The 20,727-nt window shown below is 36.8% G+C and overlaps 2 protein-coding genes across 5 annotated transcripts; both read left to right on the forward strand.

Moving 5' to 3' along the window:
* Nucleotides 1–201: 201 nt before the first annotated feature.
* Nucleotides 202–9,742, forward strand: RHF2A (RING-H2 group F2A). Of its 4 annotated transcripts, none has more exons than XM_011628983.3 (9): nucleotides 202–305; nucleotides 829–975; nucleotides 1,135–1,181; nucleotides 1,837–1,899; nucleotides 2,046–2,145; nucleotides 2,303–2,709; nucleotides 2,865–2,972; nucleotides 3,145–3,521; nucleotides 9,393–9,742. In XM_011628983.3, the coding sequence occupies exons 2-8, from the start codon at nucleotides 844–846 to the stop codon at nucleotides 3,464–3,466; spliced, it is 1,179 nt and encodes a 392-aa protein (XP_011627285.1). In that variant the 5' UTR covers nucleotides 202–305; nucleotides 829–843; the 3' UTR covers nucleotides 3,467–3,521; nucleotides 9,393–9,742. The 4 variants fall into 4 exon arrangements, with proteins under 4 accessions (XP_011627285.1, XP_006826415.1, XP_088718212.1 ...); XM_006826352.4 differs by having other exon boundaries at nucleotides 9,441–9,742; XM_088862086.1 differs by having other exon boundaries at nucleotides 835–975.
* Nucleotides 9,743–15,256: 5,514 nt separating this feature from the next.
* LOC18421612 (fasciclin-like arabinogalactan protein 16) lies at nucleotides 15,257–19,454 on the forward strand. The gene is made up of 3 exons (XM_006826354.4): nucleotides 15,257–16,657; nucleotides 18,197–18,285; nucleotides 19,041–19,454. The coding sequence occupies exons 1-2, from the start codon at nucleotides 15,319–15,321 to the stop codon at nucleotides 18,268–18,270; spliced, it is 1,413 nt and encodes a 470-aa protein (XP_006826417.1). The 5' UTR covers nucleotides 15,257–15,318; the 3' UTR covers nucleotides 18,271–18,285; nucleotides 19,041–19,454.
* The last annotated feature ends 1,273 nt before the right edge of the window (nucleotides 19,455–20,727 follow it).

The following is a 20,727-nucleotide window of genomic DNA, read 5'->3' on the forward strand; positions in this document are numbered from 1 at the left end:
TTTCAAGATCCATAAAAAAGTCGTATTCGAGGGAGAACACGCTCCAAAGCCGGTCAAAAGGGGACGGCCAAGAAATGGCCTATCATATAAAATGATGAGAGAGAGAGAGAGGGGTAAAAAGTGGGAGTCGTGTTGTTTCTGGTTCCTCTCTCTCTAAAAAGCCAAGCCCTTAAAGAAATCCCTTTTAATCTTGGGTTTCTAGGGCTTCTTCTCATGAAACCCTAGCTCCATCTCAGCTACCACGACCATTTTTAGGGCTAAATTTTGCGGAGTGCCACCTTTAATCGAAGCCAATTTTACCTGAGGTATGACCTGGTTCTGGGAAACTCTCATCTGTTACCAAAGTTATCAGGATATTGCCCTAATTCTTGGATCCTCTTGATTTTTTAACTTAATTTCTTATTCGCGTTGCCTCTTTTGGCTGTATTCGGTTTCCATTCTGATCTGATTATATGCTTGTTTTCTGGATTAGTTTCTTCTTGTGTCCTCATGTCTATATTTTATTTAGCAATTTTTCTTTGTTAAATTGTGGTCATCTTTGATAATTGGAAGACATTGATGAAGATTTACCTGGGAATTTTCTTGCATGTATTTTGTATTTCTCCCCTCCTTATTTCGCTACTTTTCTTGCGGAAGTTTTCTAGGATTTTCTATTTTGATTATCAGTAAATTATGCAATGTGTTGAGAGTTGACTGAATATTTATTTTGAGCTCAGTTATTGTTTTTTCCCATTCTTAGTTGCATTTTCCTTCTGTGCATATGAAGTATTGGGCGCACATTTAGTCTATTTCTTGTAGTTTGACAATTTTGTTGATCTAAATGGGCAGTAACAGAAGTTAAGGATGGATGAAAGTAACAAGGGTGAGAGTCATCTCACTTCAGCTGCTGCCTTTGTTGAGGGTGGCATACAAGAAGCGTGCGATGATGCTTGCAGCATTTGCTTGGAGGCTTTTTGTGATAGTGATCCCTCAACGGTGAATTCCCCCCCCTTTTATTCATTTTCTTTTTCTTAGCTGGGGAAATCTCTTTTTATACATTTTTTTTGTGGGCTGTGGTTTTATTCAGTTGTTCTGGTACGGATTGCCTTGACTTGCAGTTCTGTAACTTGTGTTAGCATTTGTCCTTTTTTGTAGGTTACTAGCTGTAAGCATGAGTTTCATCTTCAGTGCATTCTTGAATGGTAAGTGTAATTTACTCGTTGGGTTTGTCACTGCAAATTTACTCATTGATTGCATGAGCTCTGCCCCTTTTACTTTTCGATGGGTGTGAATTGTGATGCTATTCAGGTTTTCTTGGTTTTCTTACTTTTCATAATTGGTATGGTTCAAATGGTCATATGGTTAATGCGTGATTTGGGTATGATTGAGAGAGTAGCTTTTTGCCTAAGTGTGATTACATAACATATGGTGATTTATGGTCTGACTGAGGGTATGGCCCTTGATAGAGCGGAATGATGGAAGAAGATTCGTATAGCTGGCCTCAAATAGTTGGGATAAGGCTCGAATAATGATGTGATTACAAAAAGTGATATCTTGAGTAATTTGAAGAAAGCATAATTATATGTGCCATCTTGCACACTCTCTCTCTTTCTCTCTCCCTCTCTCTCTCTCTCTCTCTCTCTTATGGGACTTGCACATGTTTGGGTGGAATTTGGATGTGGCATCACTGGATGTGTTTACACTGAGGCTAGATAATAGATTTCAGGACTGATTTGTTCTTTTAGTTTTTTGGCATTTCTTGGTCTTTTTCTATTGCAGATAGGGAAGGTGGTTCCTAAATGCTTGCTTTCTTCGTTACTATCTTGCTTTTTGTTAATTTGCATATTTCTGTTGAAGGTCTCAAAGAAGCTCTCAATGCCCCATGTGTTGGCAAGCCATCAGCCTGAAGGATCCCTCAAGGTATGGCTGAATTTATGCTATCTCATATATTACCTTGTAGTCTTTGTCAAAATTGGATAAACTAGTGCTCTTTCCTTTCTTCAAATGGTGTTTTTGGCCTCTTGATTATTGATTAGCCAGAGACTTACATATATTACATATGGCAGCCAAGAATTACTTGAGGCAGTTGAAAGGGAGAGGAACTTCAGATTTAATCAGCCGCGTAATTCCACCATTTTTCATCTCGGGGATTTCGAATTGCAACATGTAGGCAACTTCATTGACTTAGAATTTTTACTCAATTTCATCTTTAATACACAAAAACACACATGCATGATGCATGCATGCTCACATTTTTTATATGCGTATGTGCATGTCTATAGACCAATCTGTGAGCTTATTTTTTTATCTTGATGGAATGTAGTTACCAGTGGGTGCAAATGATTCGGAACTGGAAGAGCGTATAATTCAGCACTTGGCAGCTGCCGCTGCCATGGGGAGGGCCCATCACTTTGTAAGAAGGGAAGGGCAGCGTAACAGGCCATCATCTCAAGGGCGCCCTCAGTTTTTGGTCTTCTCTACCCATCCAAATGCTCCTCCTCATGGGGGCCCTGTTTCTGCAATCCCGGTCGAAAGAGGTGGTGAAAATGAAACTTCCCCAAGTGTTAATGCTGTTAACGCGACAGTTCCTCTCAATTCTGTGGTGGAGGAGCCTTCCCAGAGGATCACATCACTGCCTCCGGGTCAGATGGATCACCCACCTCTGGTACCAGTAACTGGGACAACAGGTGGTGTAACCACTCCTAACAGGCATGGAGTTATTGGTAACAGGTATGTGTTTTATAGTATCACTTGATAACATGTGCTATTGCGGGTAACCTTAAAAAAAAGAAGAAAATAATTGTGGTCTAGTGGGTGCCATGTGAGAACATTATGTTACTCCTTGTGTTCGTCATGAGGTTGATTTTCTGTGGGTACATTAATAGGAATTCAGGTGGTCAGTCCTCGCCAATGAGTCAAGATAGAGCTGGACCTTCCGAACTGCAGTCCTTATCAGAAACCCTGAAATCTAAATTCAATGCGGCCTCTTCAAGGTGAGAGCTGATGAAATGACCTGTTTCTTTATGCTCATCTGATTTTCAAATTGGCTGAATTTTCTGTAGTTATGACTGAGGAATTTTCCAGATTGATGGGTTTATTGTTTATTAATAGTTATGTATTATTCCCAACACTGATTCTTTGAGTCCCTTGTTGGTACTTATTTAGGTACAAAGAATCAATTTCAAAGAGTACAAAGGGATGGAGGGAGAGATTGTTTTCTCGCAACTCCTCTGTTGCCGATCTTGGTTCTGAAGTTCGCAGAGAGGTGAGCACTGGTATAGCCAGTGTCTCACGCATGATGGAGCGCCTTAGTGCTGGTGAAAACAATCAAGGGAGTGGAACTTCTGGTCCCTCTGTTGTTCATAGTCCTGAGGGTTCCTCAGGATCTCCTCCAAGTAACCGAAACCTAGAAGAAAACCATAGTGACACATTTCCAAGTGGCGGCAGTGCAGCTGCTTCATGTGCGGCGAATTCAAGTCCAAATTAATTTATCTCCTAATTTCTCCAGAACTTTTATGTACTCTCCTCATGCATCATTCAAGGTAAGTTTTCAATCCCATGCATGTGTGTGACTTGTGAGGTTTTCAAATTTTCCAAAATAATCATGTGATTCATTTGATCGTAATCGACCCCAAATAAATACTGTAAGGCTCAAATGATGATGATGATTCATTTTAGCTGCAGCCGATAACAAGAATCAATCAAATGTGATGACATTTGAAGAGATGCGTAGAGACTTTGTGATTTGTTAGTTGTTTATCATATTCATGTTTCTAAAGAGTTTTACAAAGTTGCATCACCTGATCTCATGTATATTCTGCTGTCTACAATTGGCTGGCTGAGTATATGCTGCATTGCATGTATGAGTCATGCTTAATTTGTCTGGTCTGGTGACCTTTGGCTTTCGTTACTGATGCATCCATTGGCAAATGTGGTGAAGTTGTGCTCTTCATGATAAGATGGTTTGTTATAATCGTTTCCAATGTGTTGTTCTTTGTTTGTTACCCAACTAATGTCTTTGTGGCATTGCTTGGATTTTGGAAAGAATTATTCTGAAATGAAGAAACTTCAATGCTCTCTCTTCATGATCAGGTGGGGTGTTAGAATATTTTCCGTTGTGTTGTTATTGGTAGGTTTCCCTACTGAATGCCTTTGTGGCATTGGATTTTTGGAAAAAACCCTCCATGAGCATTTTGTTTTTATGTTTTATTTTTTAGTTGAATCAATTTCAAAAAAAAGAACAGCATGTTGATTTTCATTTTGATGGCTTTAATTAGATGTTCACATTTTTTTTAACCATTTGTAGTGTTGGGCATGTGAACTCTGGTAATTAGTTTGATTTTATTTTCCGGATCGTAACTGTTTGCCTGTCATCTAAAAACTTGATGCACGGATATAGTTTGCATCTGGAAAATTGAGTGTATTTACAGCAGACTTGATAAGAATCCTCATCAATCACTAGACCAAGTAACTAGTGAGGAAGGTTAGACATTCTCCATGAATGTTGCATTTATGTTCTGCATTTGTTCGATCCTCCCCAAATCTCTTAAGAAATGTTGTCCAAGCACGAAGTGCAGGTCCTCTCTTGACTAGCCTAAGTAATCGTTGGAAATTCAGCAAGTCGAACTCAGATTTTCTTGATTATCTGGATTCGGTGGCCGTCGAGTCTGTCTGGTGCTGAGGGTTTTTCTGCTGAGTTTCACTCAGATTCGGCTTAGTTAAGTTGCCTGACACAGGCTTGGGACTGGAGTGAGTCCTGACCTGAGACCATGTTTTCAAACACTGAGCCCAACTGTTCACCTAGCTAGTGTCAGCCTGATAGTTGTCCACTTGGTATACCTAAGTCCAGTGAGTAGTGGCCATGCCTCAGCTTCATTGAACTCGTGTTGTGAAAAGGAGCTGCAGGGGTGTCCAATTGGTCAGGTGAGCAGGTCTACTTAGCAGGTTTCCGGATTGATCAGACCTGGTTTCGGGCAATTAATGAACCTTGGGTGGGTTTTAAGTGTTTCTGATGGTACTTCTTTGCAATGCTGGATCTTTGAGGCCCCTCTAGAGGTGAGACTGTACTATTATGCAGAAAGTGTTCTGGGGTGGTAGGAATTAGACACCTTGTTGATGCCCGGGCATCGCCTTTTGGTCTACTTTCTCGCATTGAAAATGGTAGTTTGCAGAACAAAGTGAACTTGGTAAGCACTTGTGGGTGGCTAAAGGATATATTGATAAAAAGTGTTGATATGGTAGACAGAGCAGTTATTGGGTCTGCGGCCAAAAACTAGTGGATCATGGGGTCAATAACTGGTGACAAAGAAATAAACGAGGAGGAAAGGTTTTAATGACCTGCCTTGGTTAATGGTGGAAGTTGAGAAAAAGGGAGGCAGGCATTCCCATGATCCAAGGAGTATGATATTGGGGCTATAAGAAGAATACAATGAGGCTGCTGCTGCAATTGGCGGGAAGGCGTAGGATAATCAGAACGCATGAGATGACTGAAGGCAGAAAGTCGCAATTGACAGTAGAGAAGAATGAGTTGGTCGAATAATTAATAAAAATGCTAAAAATATAGAAATGCAGAGGTGTAAACAGATGATATTTAGACCAGACTGGATCAGCCAGTTTGAACTGGAAAGTGGTGAACCAGTGTGGCCTTGCAGGTCTGGTCTATCCCCTGGGACCGGATGGTTCAGCACAAAGGTGCTGGACCAGGGCACTGTTCTGGCCGATGTCTGGAACGGCCCCATCCACCAGTCAAGATTTTTATTATTAGGGATGGTGTGGTGGTTAAAAAGTAGTTTTTTTTTTGGGGAGGGGATGGGGGGGAGAGAGAGAGAGAGAGAGCTACTTTGGCAATTTTTGCTCTCTCTGCCCCACCCCCGCTCTCTACACCCAAAAACCACCATTTTTTGGGCAAAGATCCGGCGTCTCCCGGGGACAATTCTGGCCATCAATCTGCCATGTTTCAAGCCTCAAGTAATTTTATTGCACCCTATTTTCGATTATTTGTTTACCTGTAAAAACTGGATAACATAATTATGATGCTTAGAGTTTTTTGCAAGAAATTATTATTTTTAGCTCTTTTTGTTTTTTGTTTTCTTTTGAAATCAATGCAATAGGTTGCTTCTTACACTCATAGTAATGGTTGTTTTTGCTTTGATATGTTTAATGTTATTGGTTTTAGCTTTATTTGGAAGAGCTTAGATGTATCCTTCTGTGTATAAATATTAGGTTTTTTGTGGTTTTGTTTTCGTTTGTTATTTATTTTAATTTATTTTTGGTTCTTTTAACACTTCAATGGAACTAAGGATAATATGATAGACAAAATTTGTTCCATATCATGAGAATTGAATAGAGATTCAGGGATGTGGTGAGTTATGCATTTATTCTTTTCTAATATTTCTTGGAACTTTTCTGTTTGCTGCCTCCTGGGTGTGCTCTATTGTTAATTTTGATAGTTGTATTATTTACAATGTCATCTCTCATCAAGAAAAACAATAATTTTGAAATTTTCTATTTTCCATAAATTTCTATTGTTTTCTATTTTTAAGTTTCCATTTCTATATTTTTAATTTATTCAACCGGTCTTAGCAGTGAACCGATTAGGACTGTTCAGTCTAATCAGATCAGTGTCCTTACTGGTTTTGCCACCAGTCTGGTCTTAACAAATGACAAAAGTGGCTTAAACAATTGGACTCGGGAATTGAAAAGGAAAGTGATATTCGCTGTGTGTAATCCAAAGAAAACAAGGGCCTACTTATGGGGAAGGAGGGCCATGGATGTCATGCGCTGTTGGAAATGTGCGAGGGCAAAAGAAAGAAAGGCATGCAAGCCTAAAGGCATCAAGGTGGGCTTTGTATAGAGGGATCTGTGCATTCAGGCAGAGGCCTTAATGCTTTTAAAGCTCATCATGCAGCTTACTACGCTGTTAATGTTGCCCTAGTATTTTTTGAATGTTCTGTTTTGACCACATATATGCATAGGAAGATTTTCTTGTTCTGAAAATTTCAGAATCACCAGATTAAGAATTTTCAACCCCAAAGAAAAGGGTGCAGTTTGCATACGGATGCATTCGTAGGTGTAGGACTAACACCTTCAAATTTTAACATGGTATATAATTTTGATGTAAAATGTTCTTAGGATTATCTCAAAATCTATTTTTATATCTAATTATAAAATTTTAAATTCAAAAAATGGTTAAAATCAAGTACACATCTATAAACATATGAAAATCTTGAAAATGGACGGTGTAGATAATTTGTTGTAAAATGCACTATTTCTGAGACTTTTAATCATAGTCATACATCTCGATGTCGAGATAATCAATCAAAGGGTTTTCAACATTAAAACTACCTTTTCCGATGGATTTTTGAGGGGCATCCGAAGTTCTACATTATAAGGTAGCATCCTTATATAAACTTTTTCCCGAAGAAAAAGAGAAAAAAAAAGAGAAAAGGCTTTTAGTGCATAAACATCTACATCTGGAAGGTAAAATTTGGACGGTTTTCGGACTGATTCAAGGTGTGTATTCATGTTTTTCTTTTAGGTTGGTTGCTAGGTTGAGTAGGTCACGTCCCCAATGCTTAGGGTGCTCCTAATGGAGAATTATGAATGCTGCTAAAATGTGATCATATGCACATAGTTCTTAGAAGAGAGTGCACACATACTGTCCCAAAGTAATAGTCTATGACCATTTTAGGGATTGTATATGATAGTGCCTCGTATCTTTTTGAGTAGAAAATTTATTTATAGTTGTTTCTTGTGCCTGATAGTTTTCTCTTGGAAGTCCCTCTTATTTCCTCTATAGAAAAAGTTTCTGTCAAGCATACGCCAAGACATTTGGCCTGTCCATGAGGCCCATTGACAACCTATGTTTTTTTTGGGTTACTGCATACTGAGAAATGTTTACATTCTGCATAGGAATGTCTTCTTGCATTGTACTTAATCATTTGGACCACGCATCTGTGGTTTTGTTTCTTAAAAAATTTGTTTCACTTACTCGGTGAGAAAAAAATAGAACTTGTTTCAGTTATTTCGAAATTCAAAGCAATATTGGTTGGTGTGGTGCCACAGAATTCATCACACTGTCAGATAAGTGGCCTAGAGAAGAAAGCCATTTTTTCAGTGGAGGAAGAAGGAAAGGGGTACCCACATAAAAGGAATTCTCTTGGACTAGGAAAATAGAAGAAAATTGGATTGTTGTAGTATAGGACCATAGTTTTCTCCTTAGAGTTGCTTTCGGTCAAATAATTAATTTTGGGAAAATAATTTGTTAAGAAATAGAGTTACTCATTATTTTCTTAGGGCATACCAACCGTGCCTGGGTGAATTTTTGTCATCAGGAGCTACAGTTATTCTTAACCGGCCATTGTTGAGAGTGGACAGTGGATGCCCTGTCCATACACCGAATACCATTCATAAAAAATTGTGAATCTGAGACACTTTCATACTTGCTAGGAATCAATTATTCTCTTGACAATTACATAAAATAAATCCTAGTGGTCATTTGCTCTTAGATTTCTCTGGATGCATCTTCAGACAATGTGAGTACCAAATATCATACAATGTAATTATGTTACCAAACTAAGTATTGATATTGTATATTACATGTGGAGTCGGGTTTGGGCGTGATTGGTAAGCATACTGACCATTGCGACAGTACATCCCAAGTTCAAAACTTACCCAATGGACTCTACCCAAAAGGAAGTTGTAATTGTATTTGTATGATGCATGTTTTAACTTAACTCACACTATCTCGGCATGAATTGTGATAGAACAAACAGTGAATAAGTTAGACAATGGTTGATTTATCCCATGAGTGGAAGGGGAAGGGATATCCTTCAAAGAAATACTTGGAAAGGAATAGATAGCAAAATTGTCAACAAAGAAATGAATTGCAAATCAGTACATCATAGAATTTCTTCGATTAGATTAGAGAACTAGCATCCCTGGGGTATCTCTAATACTCACACTTGCGTCTCGACTGAACCATAGAGTTTATAGCCTCGTGCCTAATGTGCACACTCTTTGAATCCGTACAATGGGTGGAATTCCTGTACAAACCTCCTCTTACTTAGGGAATGTGCACACTCTTCTGGTCCCCTGAGAAAATTATGGCAATTTAGTAATGCAGTAATAACAAGTTACTACGATATTAGGTTGCCTACACATCCTTGCATTCCTACATTGACCTTGTTGTACTTAATTTGGTAAACCTAGAACACTACACCCCAGGAAAATGGAAGAGAGAACTGCAAATCCTAAGACGAAGAGATGATGGTCTTTCTTATTGACTCTTATCGTCAGAAAGTACCATATATAGAGGGGGGGAGAGAGAGAGAGATTGTGTGTTTCACTGATGGAAGAATGGTGTTGAGAGAGAGATTTTGTTTTTGATGGAAGAATTATTGTTGTTATTACAGGATGGGGGACTGCCTTCTTTCGTGCTGAAAGAAATGTTGTTATTACAGGTTGGAGTACTGCCTTCTTTCGTGCTGAAAAAGGGTCACTTTGAGTGGAATATTAGCGGGATGTGGTGGGATCTGATGGAGCAAGAGCTGGCTTGTGCTTCTTATGTATACTGAGAAGTCTCTCTACTCTCTCTCTATTTCTCGAATGGTTGCCTTCTGACTTGTAAAAAATGTGTAAAAAAAAGAGAAAAAAAAAAGAGATTTTTAACCTTTCATACATTATTATTATATGTTGTTGAGAGACATTATATGACCTGAAAGCGGTTAAATAAATCCATAAGACATATCACCACATTAACATATATGCCGTCCTTTCAGTGAACTTTACTCAGAAAAAGAAAACATATATGCCGTCCTTTGTGCTTGTTTAGGAAAATTTAGAAAAGTAATTACTGTTTTCTTTATTGAAAAAGTTTATATAGGGTGCATCACTTGTAGGAGTAAGGTTGTATTAATATACACCGTCCATTTTATTTGGACTATATGAATATGACAGTTATAAAAGACATGTTTTTTTTATATTGTTTTAAATTTTATACAGTCCAACTAAAATTTAAATGGCGAAAAACACTGCAACCTTACTTATACATTATTTTATTTTTACAAGTGAGGTTGCTACGTTTTATAGATTGCACCTCATCAACTATATATACATATATATTTATACGAGGGCTCTCTAAGAACCGGTTCCACCCGCCTTTCCACCGGGGGAATATAATTTTAATCATTGAAAATCTATAATACAAGTCTCAAAATGAATGCATATTCAGTTTGAATTTCTCCTGAAATTAGTGTAGAGCATAAGCGCAAGCTTGGATAATTTTCCCAAAACGAATCTCTGTGAGAGAGAGAGAGAGAGAGAGAGAGAGAGAGGAGGGGATGTGTATGGAGAGTTTTGTTAATATGATGAGAGATTTGTGTGTGTGAGAGAGGGAGAGGATATGTATGTTTATACGAGGAGGATGTGTATGTAGAGAGGATTTTGTAGATACGAATAGGCAAAAACAAATTGGAGTTCCATAGGGATGCCGAGTGAAAAATGTGATTGGGTTCAGGTACGAGTGCAAAGAACATGGTTTCCAAAATATGTGGGGAAAAGTCTATGATAATAACTTACAAGAAAAATAGAGAACCTCAATTCAAGGTGTGAATAGTAAATGCATGATATTGAAAGGAGTGATTTTGCAAGGTTAACAATTAAGATTGAATTTAAGGTCATTTTATATATCCTTTTTAAAATGGGCTAGGTTGTTTCTCAGGTACCATATTTTTGTTCGGGGAAACCTTTAAATGTGGTGTTACCCAGTTTAAATGATTGCTATTCTTAACCATCCAATTTAAATTGGATGGTTTGGATAGCTTTAGTTGTAATGTAATGCCTAGTTGTATTGTTTTTTTAATATTTTATATAATTTAATGGCCTTTGGGATGTCTACGCTCCTAAAAAGGTGCACGTAACCAAAATAAGAAAAATATTTTTGATGAAGTAAGATGACTAAAATAACTTTGCAAGTTCCATATGTACTTTGGTCATTTTTTATTAGAAATATTTTCTCTTATTTTTATTGGATGTGTCCCTGTGAGATGAAGGCACGATCAAAAACTCATTTCCAAATATATGTCACCGCGTGGCATCTAACAGTGAGAGCTATATCCGCTAAAAGGAATGTTTATCAAAATATATGTCACTTTTCAATTATTTAACATTTATTTATTTTCTACTATTTCATGTCAAAATCATGTGTATTATGATATGGGTATTTGGAAAATATTAAATAGTCAATATCTTGGGTATTTGTTGAAAATTTTCTCTTAATATTTTAAAATAAAATATTTTTAAAATAAAGACACGTGTTAAGCAAAATTTTGCTAGGATCTTAAATAGTCGGTTTTTTTTTAAAGGTGCAATTGGCATACAGATGCATTCGTAATTCATAGCTCTAGAGGTAAGGTGCACCTTCAAATTTTATCATGGTATATAATTTTGGATAAATGATCTTATAAGACCTTTTCCACCCATGTGTGTAATACTTCAAAAGGATCACTATTAAATTTGGTACGGATCTATAGAAAAGTCAAGTCTTACCCCCGATAATTTTTTTAGAGATCCATACCATCTTTAACGGTGATCCTTTGAGGTCCTACATACATGGGTGGGGGAGGTTCCTATAGGATTATTACTTATAATTTTGATGAAAAATGTTCTTAAGATTATCTCAAAATCTATTTTGATATCTAATTATAAAATTTTAAATTTAAAAAATAGTTAAAATCAAGTTGATCGATAAACATATGAAAATCTTGAAAATGGAAGGTGTAAATAATATATTGTAAAATACATTATTTTTAAGACTTAAAATCTTTTTATTTTTCATAGTCATACATGTCGATGTTGAGATGATCAATTAAAAGGTTTTTCAATATTAAAACCGTCTTTTTCGATGGATTTAAAAGGTTTTTCAACATTAAAACCGCCTTTTTCGATGGATTTTTGACGTGCATCCCTAGTTTTACATTATAAAGTTGTTGTTTTTTATTGTAATAAATAAATATGAAATCATTACCTGCAATTAATTCCCAATCGAATCTTCCAAACATCATACCACACCTCTATTGTAACAAGCCATTGAAGGGAAGGCCTCTCCACTTGTGTCCTTTATTTTTGGTTTATTTTGGCCATCACATTCAAGAGCCTTCATCTTGGTCAATTGCATGAAAACAAAGAGCAAATTTCACGTGGATAGTGTCGGTGGCACTCTTTCAAGTCCCATGAGCACACACGTGTGAGTCAACTTTTAAAGAATGATTTTTTTTTCTTTTTTTATTTTTGGTAGAATGCTATTTTGCCCTAATGCTCAAACGTCGTGAAATCCCCCTTGATTCTGCTTGGGTGCCATGATTAGTGGTTGGCAACCATAGTTGTGAAGATTGGACTAAATTATAGTCCGATCAGTAGACTGACGGTTTTATAACACTAATTTTTATTGATATAACTAATTAATTTTGACAATTCGACCGGCCAAACAAAATTTGATTTAATTAAAAGAAAAAGTTTATATAAGGTTGCAATCTTAAAATGTAGAATTAAGGTGAACCTCAAAAATTCATTATAAAATGTTGTTTTTAAGTCGGAAAACTCTCTAATTATCTCGATATCGAATGTATGGATATGAAAAGAAAAAATATTATTTGAGTCCTAAAACTAGTGTATCGTGCAACACATTATTTGGATAGTCTATTTTTTAGATTTTCAAGTATTTATAGGTCTACTTGATTTGAACCATTTTTTAAGTTTAAAATTTTACAATTAGAAATATAACTAATAATTTTTTACACCAAAATTATATTTATAAAGTTTTTTGAAAGTGTGCCCTAATTTTATTGTTTAAGGTCGCAACCTTATGCAAACCTCACCTTAATTTAAAATAAACAAGTATAATGTGCAATGTTTCTTCACGATTTCAAATCTCTCGGCTTATACAAAAAAATAGAATAAGTTTTTATGGACCAATAGGCTCACAAAATAAGGTTCTAAGCTGAGCCCCAAAATGCATGAGTGAGAGAGGCCTCGTTTCATACTATATTGGCATTGATGCAGAGGAAAGCTTCATTAGCATTAGCGGCTAGGGCTTTTGTTATAACATGTAATTTTGATGTAAAATTTTAAAATTTTAAAATTGTTAAAATCAAGTAGATCTATTACCGTATGAAAATCTTGAAAAGGGATAGTTTAGAATTCCAACATTTTTGGGATTACATACTATGAAGCTATTTATTTTTTGTACAAAGAGGTGATAGTCACTTTTAGCTATTGGATATAAAATCCAATAAATAAAAGTATCATACCATTCTAGAGATTTAATTTTGGACATTATGTCTAGACAATGGCATATTCTCAATCACCTATTTTTAAATCTAATTATCAATGATGATTGTGACTTCATTTTATCAAAAGCATAGGGTCTCAATACGGTTTTAATGTATACATTTTTAACATTTTTTTGCTTCGTAAAAAATTAAAAATTTTCTAATTTTTTGAAAAAAAATTAGTACCTTCAAAAAGCTGCTCTATCCCTGGCTTGCTTGCTAGGGATTGCAACTTCCTTTTCCAACCCCTTTAAAAAGAAAAAAGAAAAGACTTTAAAAACATGAATACAATAAAAAGAATAAAAAAACATTAAAAATAAGCATACACGAAAAAGAATAAAAAGGGAAATAAAAGGAAGAAGCCACCGACACAAAGGCTCGAGGTGAGTTGCGACCAAATACCTAACCCTAGGTACCGACTCCTTAACTACCGCGGTTAACATGACGGCGACTTACGGCCTCTCGAACTATTTACCGCGGTTAACATGACGGCGACTTACGGCCTTCCGAACTATTTACGGCGGTTAACTTGACGGCGACTAACCACCGTCAATGACACTAATATGTTATGCAAGCGCGACGTTACCATCAACTCGCCGACAGGAGCGAGAGAGAAAGAGAGCTCATTTTAGCAGGGAATGAGTAATATTGTATGGAAATGACAACATCATCCTGAGTTGTGCTAGTTTTGACTAAAATACCCTCGCTAATCCTTTTCTACGATTTTAATATGACAATACTCTGTGTGCTGCGAAATATTTCTAGTAAATTGAAGTATTTAAAATTTTGGAAATATATCAAAGTACATATAAATTATCAATTATTTAATATTTTATATATTTGAACTATTCTAATTCATGATCACAGGTATTTAACAAAGAGTCTTGAAAAATAATTAGGAAAAATATTAAGTAAATCTCTTAAGTGTACTCTGATAATTTTTCTTAGAATTAAAAAATGAGCGATGAGATCTCTACTAATATATAGTGATATTTTAAATTTTTTATTAATTTTGAGTAAATCGACAATAATGTAATATATTATTATATTAAAAAAAACTCATTGATGTAAATTTGTAAATATATATCGTTAGCTGTTTTGGGCTGTCTCGTGAACATTTGAATGCCATTGTAGGTACTTCTATTGTATATATATAAAATAAGTAGGCTTTCAAAAAATTTAATATCTCAAAAAGATAAAAATGAGCTCATTAGAAAGACATTCTTGATTTTTACTATAAAAAGCAGTGTTTTAAAACCCAAATTAGTGAAGTGGCCCACATATCCACGTCAAATCAAGCGATTGGTAATTTTGGATCAGATATGGATCGGTCTACATTAGTGATTTGAAAAATTATATATAATAAAATAAAAATAAAAATAGACTTAAGAAGTAGGAATTTAGAAGAAATCTAAAAAAAATATTAAACTTTTTTTTTAAAAAAAAATAGTGACGAATCTGAGCGGTTCGGGCATTTCAAAGCCAATTTGGTCCCTCTAAATCGGCCATCGGGATCAGGAAAAACGGGGTTTTAAAGCACTGGTCGATAGTAATAGTACACCTAACTGATTCTCAAAATAAAAGATGAGACGCTGAGGCCGGCGAACAGTGGGGCATAATTGTCATATTGGGGCAGCCCAGCCCATTTTCCTTTGTTTATTTATTTAACCCAAAAAATAGAAAACTAGGGTTGAGAAAGACAGCCCAGCTCACATATGTAAAGTACAATCCAAGAGAGAGAGAGAGAGAGGGTGGGGCCCACAACCAGCCTGTACTCAAAGGCTCGAAAATCTTCCACAATTTGCCACGTGGATCCCCGCCTCGATTTTCAGCGGACCCGAGTGGCCACGACAAACCCCGGTTAATACTCCTCCTCAGGTCCGAACTCTCTCACACACCAACAAACACCGAAAGAGTAAAGTCAAGCTCTGTGTTCTTCCTCCTCTCTATCTCTCTCTCTCTCTAACTTCGCCATTCCCTCTTTCTGGTCTCTCTCTTCTGCAAATCCGCCATGGATGTGCAGAAGATGCACGGTTTTTTGCAAATCGCCGTCGCCCTGAGTCTCCTGCTGTGTAATGGCCCAAATGCAGCTGCATTGCAAAAACCAGAGTCGATTGCAGGTGCCACAGCTTCGTCTTCTGGTTTCAATTCGTCGCCGATCAACTCGAATTCAGTTTTGGTTGCCCTTCTGGACTCACATTACACGGAGCTCGCTGAGCTCCTGGAAAAGGCCCTACTCCTGCAAACCCTAGAGGAAGCGGTGGGGAAGCACAACATCACCATTTTTGCGCCGAGGAACGAGGCCCTGGAGCGAGATCTGGACCCTGAGTTCAAGCGGTTCTTGCTGGAGCCTGGTAATCTCAAGTCGCTGCAGTCTCTGATACTCTTCCATGTCATTCCTCGCCGGATTCCGGCCAAAAACTGGCCGGAATCGGATGCACACTCCCACGACACACTGTCCAGCGACCGCCTCACCCTGACATGCAAAAACCGGGTCAGAAAGGTGGATCTGGCCTCCCTCATCCACCCGGACTCGATCGTCCGGCCAGATGGTGTCATACACGGGATAGAGCGGCTCCTGATCCCCCGCTCCGTACAGGCCGAGTTCAACAAGCGGCGGAGCTTAACCTCAATCCAAGCCGTGTTGCCTGAGGGTGCACCTGAAGTTGACCCGAGAACAGCCCGGCTCAAGAAACCGGCTCACTCGGCACCCGCACCACCCTACACGCCCACTCTCCCCATCTATGCGGCCATGGCTCCCGGTCCATCACTGGCTCCAGCCCCTGCCCCTGGACCCGGCTCCGGCCACCACTGGTTTGATGGAGAGAGCCAGATCAAGGACTTTATCCATACCCTTCTGCATTACGGTGGATACAACGAGTTAGCTGATATTTTGGTTAATCTTACCTCATTAGCCACTGAGATGGGAAAGTTAGTATCTGAGGGCTATGTAATCACTGTCTTGGCCCCTAATGACGAGGCGATGGCTCAATTAACGGCCGATCAATTGAGTGAACCTGGTGCGCCGGAGCAGATTGTGTACTATCATGTGATCCCGGAGTACCAGACGGAGGAGAGCATGTACAATGCGGTTAGGAGGTTTGGGAAGCTGCAGTACGAGACACTGCGGCTGCCACACAAGCTCGTTGCGGAGGAGGCGGATGGGTCGGTGAAGTTTGGGCACGGGGAAGGATCCGCATACCTTATTGATCCCGACATTTATATGGACGGTAGGATTTCAGTCCAGGGAATCGATAAGGTACTGTTCCCTCCAGATGAGAGGCCAACGCCAAAGGGGAAGAAGACGGAGTTGACGAGTAAGACTGCTGCCAAGGCGCCAGCGAGGAGAGGTAAGATTTTTTAAGGTTTGATTTGTGTGTATTTGTTTGATGGAGTTAATTTTTGATGGATTTTGGCTGAGATAGCTTCTTTTTTTTTTTTTGGCATAATAATTTTTGGTGAATTATCCATATGATTTTTACTTTCTTTGTGAATTATTTGTTGTTTGTTCACGGGGTCTTATTAGTGCCATTTGTGTTACTGATTGGGAAATATTTCCTATTTTTCCTTCCATTTTTGTTGTATTGCTTTGTATCATCCCTCTGCATTTTTGTAGTTTTGTATGAATTTTCTGATATCTGATGCTCATAGGGTTGCCAATTTCTGATACAATTCTGACAAAAATATTGGACAAGGTTTACCGTAGTGATGATATTATGTGGCAAAATTTTTATTTCTAAAAGAAGTATGGAAGACTGAAAGTTGATGGTAAAATGCTTAAAATCCGAAAATGAGCTGATTTTTCAATTAAACTGTTCTCTGTCTCCCCTGAGCCCCCACACGTTTTCCCTCTATTTGTGAAGAATTTATCAATTCTTATAATTATTTTTTTAAATCTTAGTGAGTGAAAATTCCCCGCATTGTTTTGTGCATGTTCTGTTTTCTTTCTGCATTGGAGATGTTGACAAATGACAATGGCTATATAGGAAGGACTGTTTAATTATCTATTAAGTTGAATCAATTGCAGTAATTATCTATTTAATGTATAGTATTATTTAATATATAGAATATACTAAGAAGGACCGAAAAATATGTGGAAAATTCCACCCATGTGCTATTCTCATGTGCTCGAATGAGTTTACCTCAGAAAATTAAGGCACAACTTTATTTATATATATATATATATATATATATATATATAGAGAGAGAGAGAGAGAGAGAGAGAGAGAGAGAGAGAGAAAATTGAAGCTAGTCATTTATTCTTATTTTTTCTTAATTGGGTTTAGAGAGGTAAATTAAGACAATACCTGCAAACGAAAGCAAAGTTAACCAAGATCCTTCTTCTTTTTTTTCTTTTTTTTTCCCTAAATTGAGTCAAGGGTTGACAAGGTCTAAATAGTAGTTGGCATGGTCCAATGCATGTGCCTTTTAATGTTAAAAAACATCATATTGGATTCCATATCGTTCTCCATTTTCAACCCCTTGTTCACCTTATTCTCTACTTTTTAAAACTGAAGAAGACTTTGAAATATAATACAAAATCACAAAAAATTAGCTGTACAAAATTATTGGAATAATCTCTTACTGCTATCCTATTGCATGTAAAAAAAGCTTATACCTTGAATTGATGTATATTAGATTTATGGTTAGTAGTTAATTTTAACACCCCCCGTCCTCTCTCTCTCTCTCTCCCAGTTTTATCCGTCGATATGAATGTGTATGCAATACGTATAGAATTGTAGTAGCTATTCGTGTCAGAAATATTTAGTTATTTATTTTGGATGTGTATTTTGATTATTAAATGTGGAAAATGTAATAAAGTGAACTGCATTGCATGCCATTTTGGTAGAAAAAGAAACATATTAATTGTTGGGTAAAATGAAATGCAGGGAAATTGCTTGAAGTGGCATGCAGGATGCTTGGGGCATTTGGACAAGATTCTCGTTTCTCCACCTGCCATTAAAACAAATAAGAAAAGGTGAGTCATTAATAACCACAACTAAGATACCCACCCTCTTTTTCTAACACGTCTTTCTCTCTCTCTCTCTTAGTACGCGTAAAAATCAACTACGCGTTCTCTTTTGTGGCCCCTAATATGCCAATGCCCATTCCTTCATGTAATGGGGGTATCTTTCGACGTCACGCTACTTATTTGTGTTTGCTGTTGCCACCAATGTTGTCATATTCGCTTCTTAGTCTTACTCAGTTCTAGTGTGAAAAATAAGCAATTCGTTGTTTTGGCCTATTGGGGGATTAGGTTTTTTTTAATTTAATATATAAATTAAATATTTATATATAAAATATATAAAAATAATGGCAAAAATTAAAAATCAAATTTCAAAAAATATTTCGTCCTGAATATGACCGAAATGGTAGCACTGGGCTTCACGTATCTTCGGTGTAGGCGTAGGCCTAAAATCTGAACGTTTCGACTGACGAAGCAAATTTAACAACATTGCTTACCATATAAACTGATAATGTCTTAGTTGTGGCGTTGAAAAGATTGACCCCTTGCCCTAAATCTCATGTCTTATAATGCAGTAATTTTGAGAAATTTCATGATTAAGCTTGAAAAGAGATTTTCAAGCCAATAGGAACTAAATATTCGGGTAAAATATGGAAGTCCACCTTACTTGTGTAGGATAAATTTCCCCAAAAATATTTTTGTGTCCAGTTTATTTTACTTTGTTGAATAAATTCTGAACTAATCAGAAATGTCTTATTTGATGGCAGCGTGCTAGATTTGTCGGGGTGAAAAGGAATTCCCACATATACTCCAACACGAGGGCATTTGGAGAAGAAAGTGTTTTCTTTTTGGGGTTTTAGAGGAAATTAGTGAAATCTGCGGGTGGGTTTTTGCTGGTTTCCTCTTCTATAAATATTAAAATTTTTTGTGTGTAGCATTATTATTGATGTTATTACCATTATTGCTATCTTTTTGTGAAGAAGTCCTGTAGTGAAGAAGAAAGAAACAGGGTGCTGTTCTCTCTCTCTCTCTCTATTTCTCTCTCTACTCTCTCTCCCATGTCTCGAGGCATGGGAGTCGTACAGTGTTGCCCAGAGCATTCACGTGGGCCTTTCCACGTCTTTCCCACCGTATTACAATAAATTGAAGTGAAAAAATAAATTCTTTTGGTGGCAATAAAAGCTGTAATTAATGGATTTGTGGGTTGATGTGTTTCTTCTTTTTCCTTGTTCGCAAAGCTTTCTATTTATTCATCTACATATTGTCTATACTTTTGTGGTGGGAACATTGAAGGAGGCATGGAGTCGGTGGAATTTTTGGGGGTCGTGACATGATCTTTTTAATTTTTTTTTATAGTAGTCGTTTTCCTTGAAAATTATAGAGAATTATTTATCGTTTTAATTGGTTGGACTTTGAAGGTAGTTGTGGGGTGAGGGTAGATCCTCCCTTGAAGATGGGGCCATCCTCTGACGTTTTTCGTTTGGAATTTTTAGTATTTCTTTAATTACGGTTTTAGGTATTCGAACATTACAAGACAACTTTGGTGAGTTTGATTCAAAATGAAAATTGGATTTGGTTAAGAAGGGATCAATATTAGTATTCGATTAGTTTTGGTCAGTTTTTCGAGTATTCAAATAAAGTTAAATTTTTCTTTAATATATTATTTATATTTCTTTTAAAATTTTACTCAAACTGGTTCAAACAATATTGACTAGATTGGACTTCTTACCAATTTAGTGGCCTAATTTGTCCTAATAACACCGTGTTATGTGGATGCGGTTTTCAAGAGTCTGTCTATGTAGAAATGAGTCACCTCTAAAAATTCTAATGTAGAAATGAGTCACCTCTAAAAATTCTAATTTGAAGATGGAATTTTTTTACCTAATATATTTTTGGATTGTTAGTTTCAATTATTTTTAGATGGATTGCCTATTTGCATCCAGTTTTAAGAGGATGGATAATACCTGGCAACATGATACAATTTTCCTTGTATGTTTTGTGAGCTGTCTTTCGTAGTTGTTTGAGAAATTAATAAACCAATACACAAAAGATTATTCCCAAGCCAACAAATCCGTGTTGTTGCTCTCTTGAAAGCCCATGAAGGGACATATTAAGTATACATCATAAATTAAGTACACAAGGGATTGCATCATGGTATAATAGCATCAATAATATTTCACGTGAAATCATCTTTTTTAAGAAATCTGATGTGGTTGACTTAATGGTAAATGAATGACGAAGTACTTCACGTCAGTAGAGTATATAATAACTCCCTATAAATTAAATTTGTGCAATGAAGAGGGATAATTAATATAATTAGTGTTTTATGTGTCACAAGTAGAATTAGAGGGCAAAATTAAGAGAATTCTAAGGAGACATGGATTGAATAATCAAATACATACTAAAAGGAGAGACATATCTTTTAAGAAGGGATTTAAATAGTCATGTAGAGAA

Source organism: Amborella trichopoda, chromosome 3 (genome assembly GCF_054954075.1).
Source record: "Amborella trichopoda isolate Santa Cruz 75 chromosome 3, AtrichopodaSantaCruz75HAP2 v2.0, whole genome shotgun sequence".
NCBI lineage: Eukaryota > Viridiplantae > Streptophyta > Magnoliopsida > Amborellales > Amborellaceae > Amborella > Amborella trichopoda.

Bases quoted from the DNA above. Each gene is read 5' to 3' on its own strand.
- RHF2A (XM_011628983.3), top strand. From the start codon at position 844: ATGGATGAAAGTAACAAGGGTGAGAGTCATCTCACTTCAGCTGCTGCC. The intron at 1,900-2,045 runs GTATGGCTGAAT...TACATATGGCAG, and splicing joins AGCCTGAAGGATCCCTCAAG to CCAAGAATTACTTGAGGCAG. The intron at 2,710-2,864 runs GTATGTGTTTTA...GTACATTAATAG, and splicing joins CATGGAGTTATTGGTAACAG to GAATTCAGGTGGTCAGTCCT.
- LOC18421612 (XM_006826354.4), top strand. From the start codon at position 15,319: ATGGATGTGCAGAAGATGCACGGTTTTTTGCAAATCGCCGTCGCCCTG. The intron at 16,658-18,196 runs GTAAGATTTTTT...AATGAAATGCAG, and splicing joins CAAGGCGCCAGCGAGGAGAG to GGAAATTGCTTGAAGTGGCA.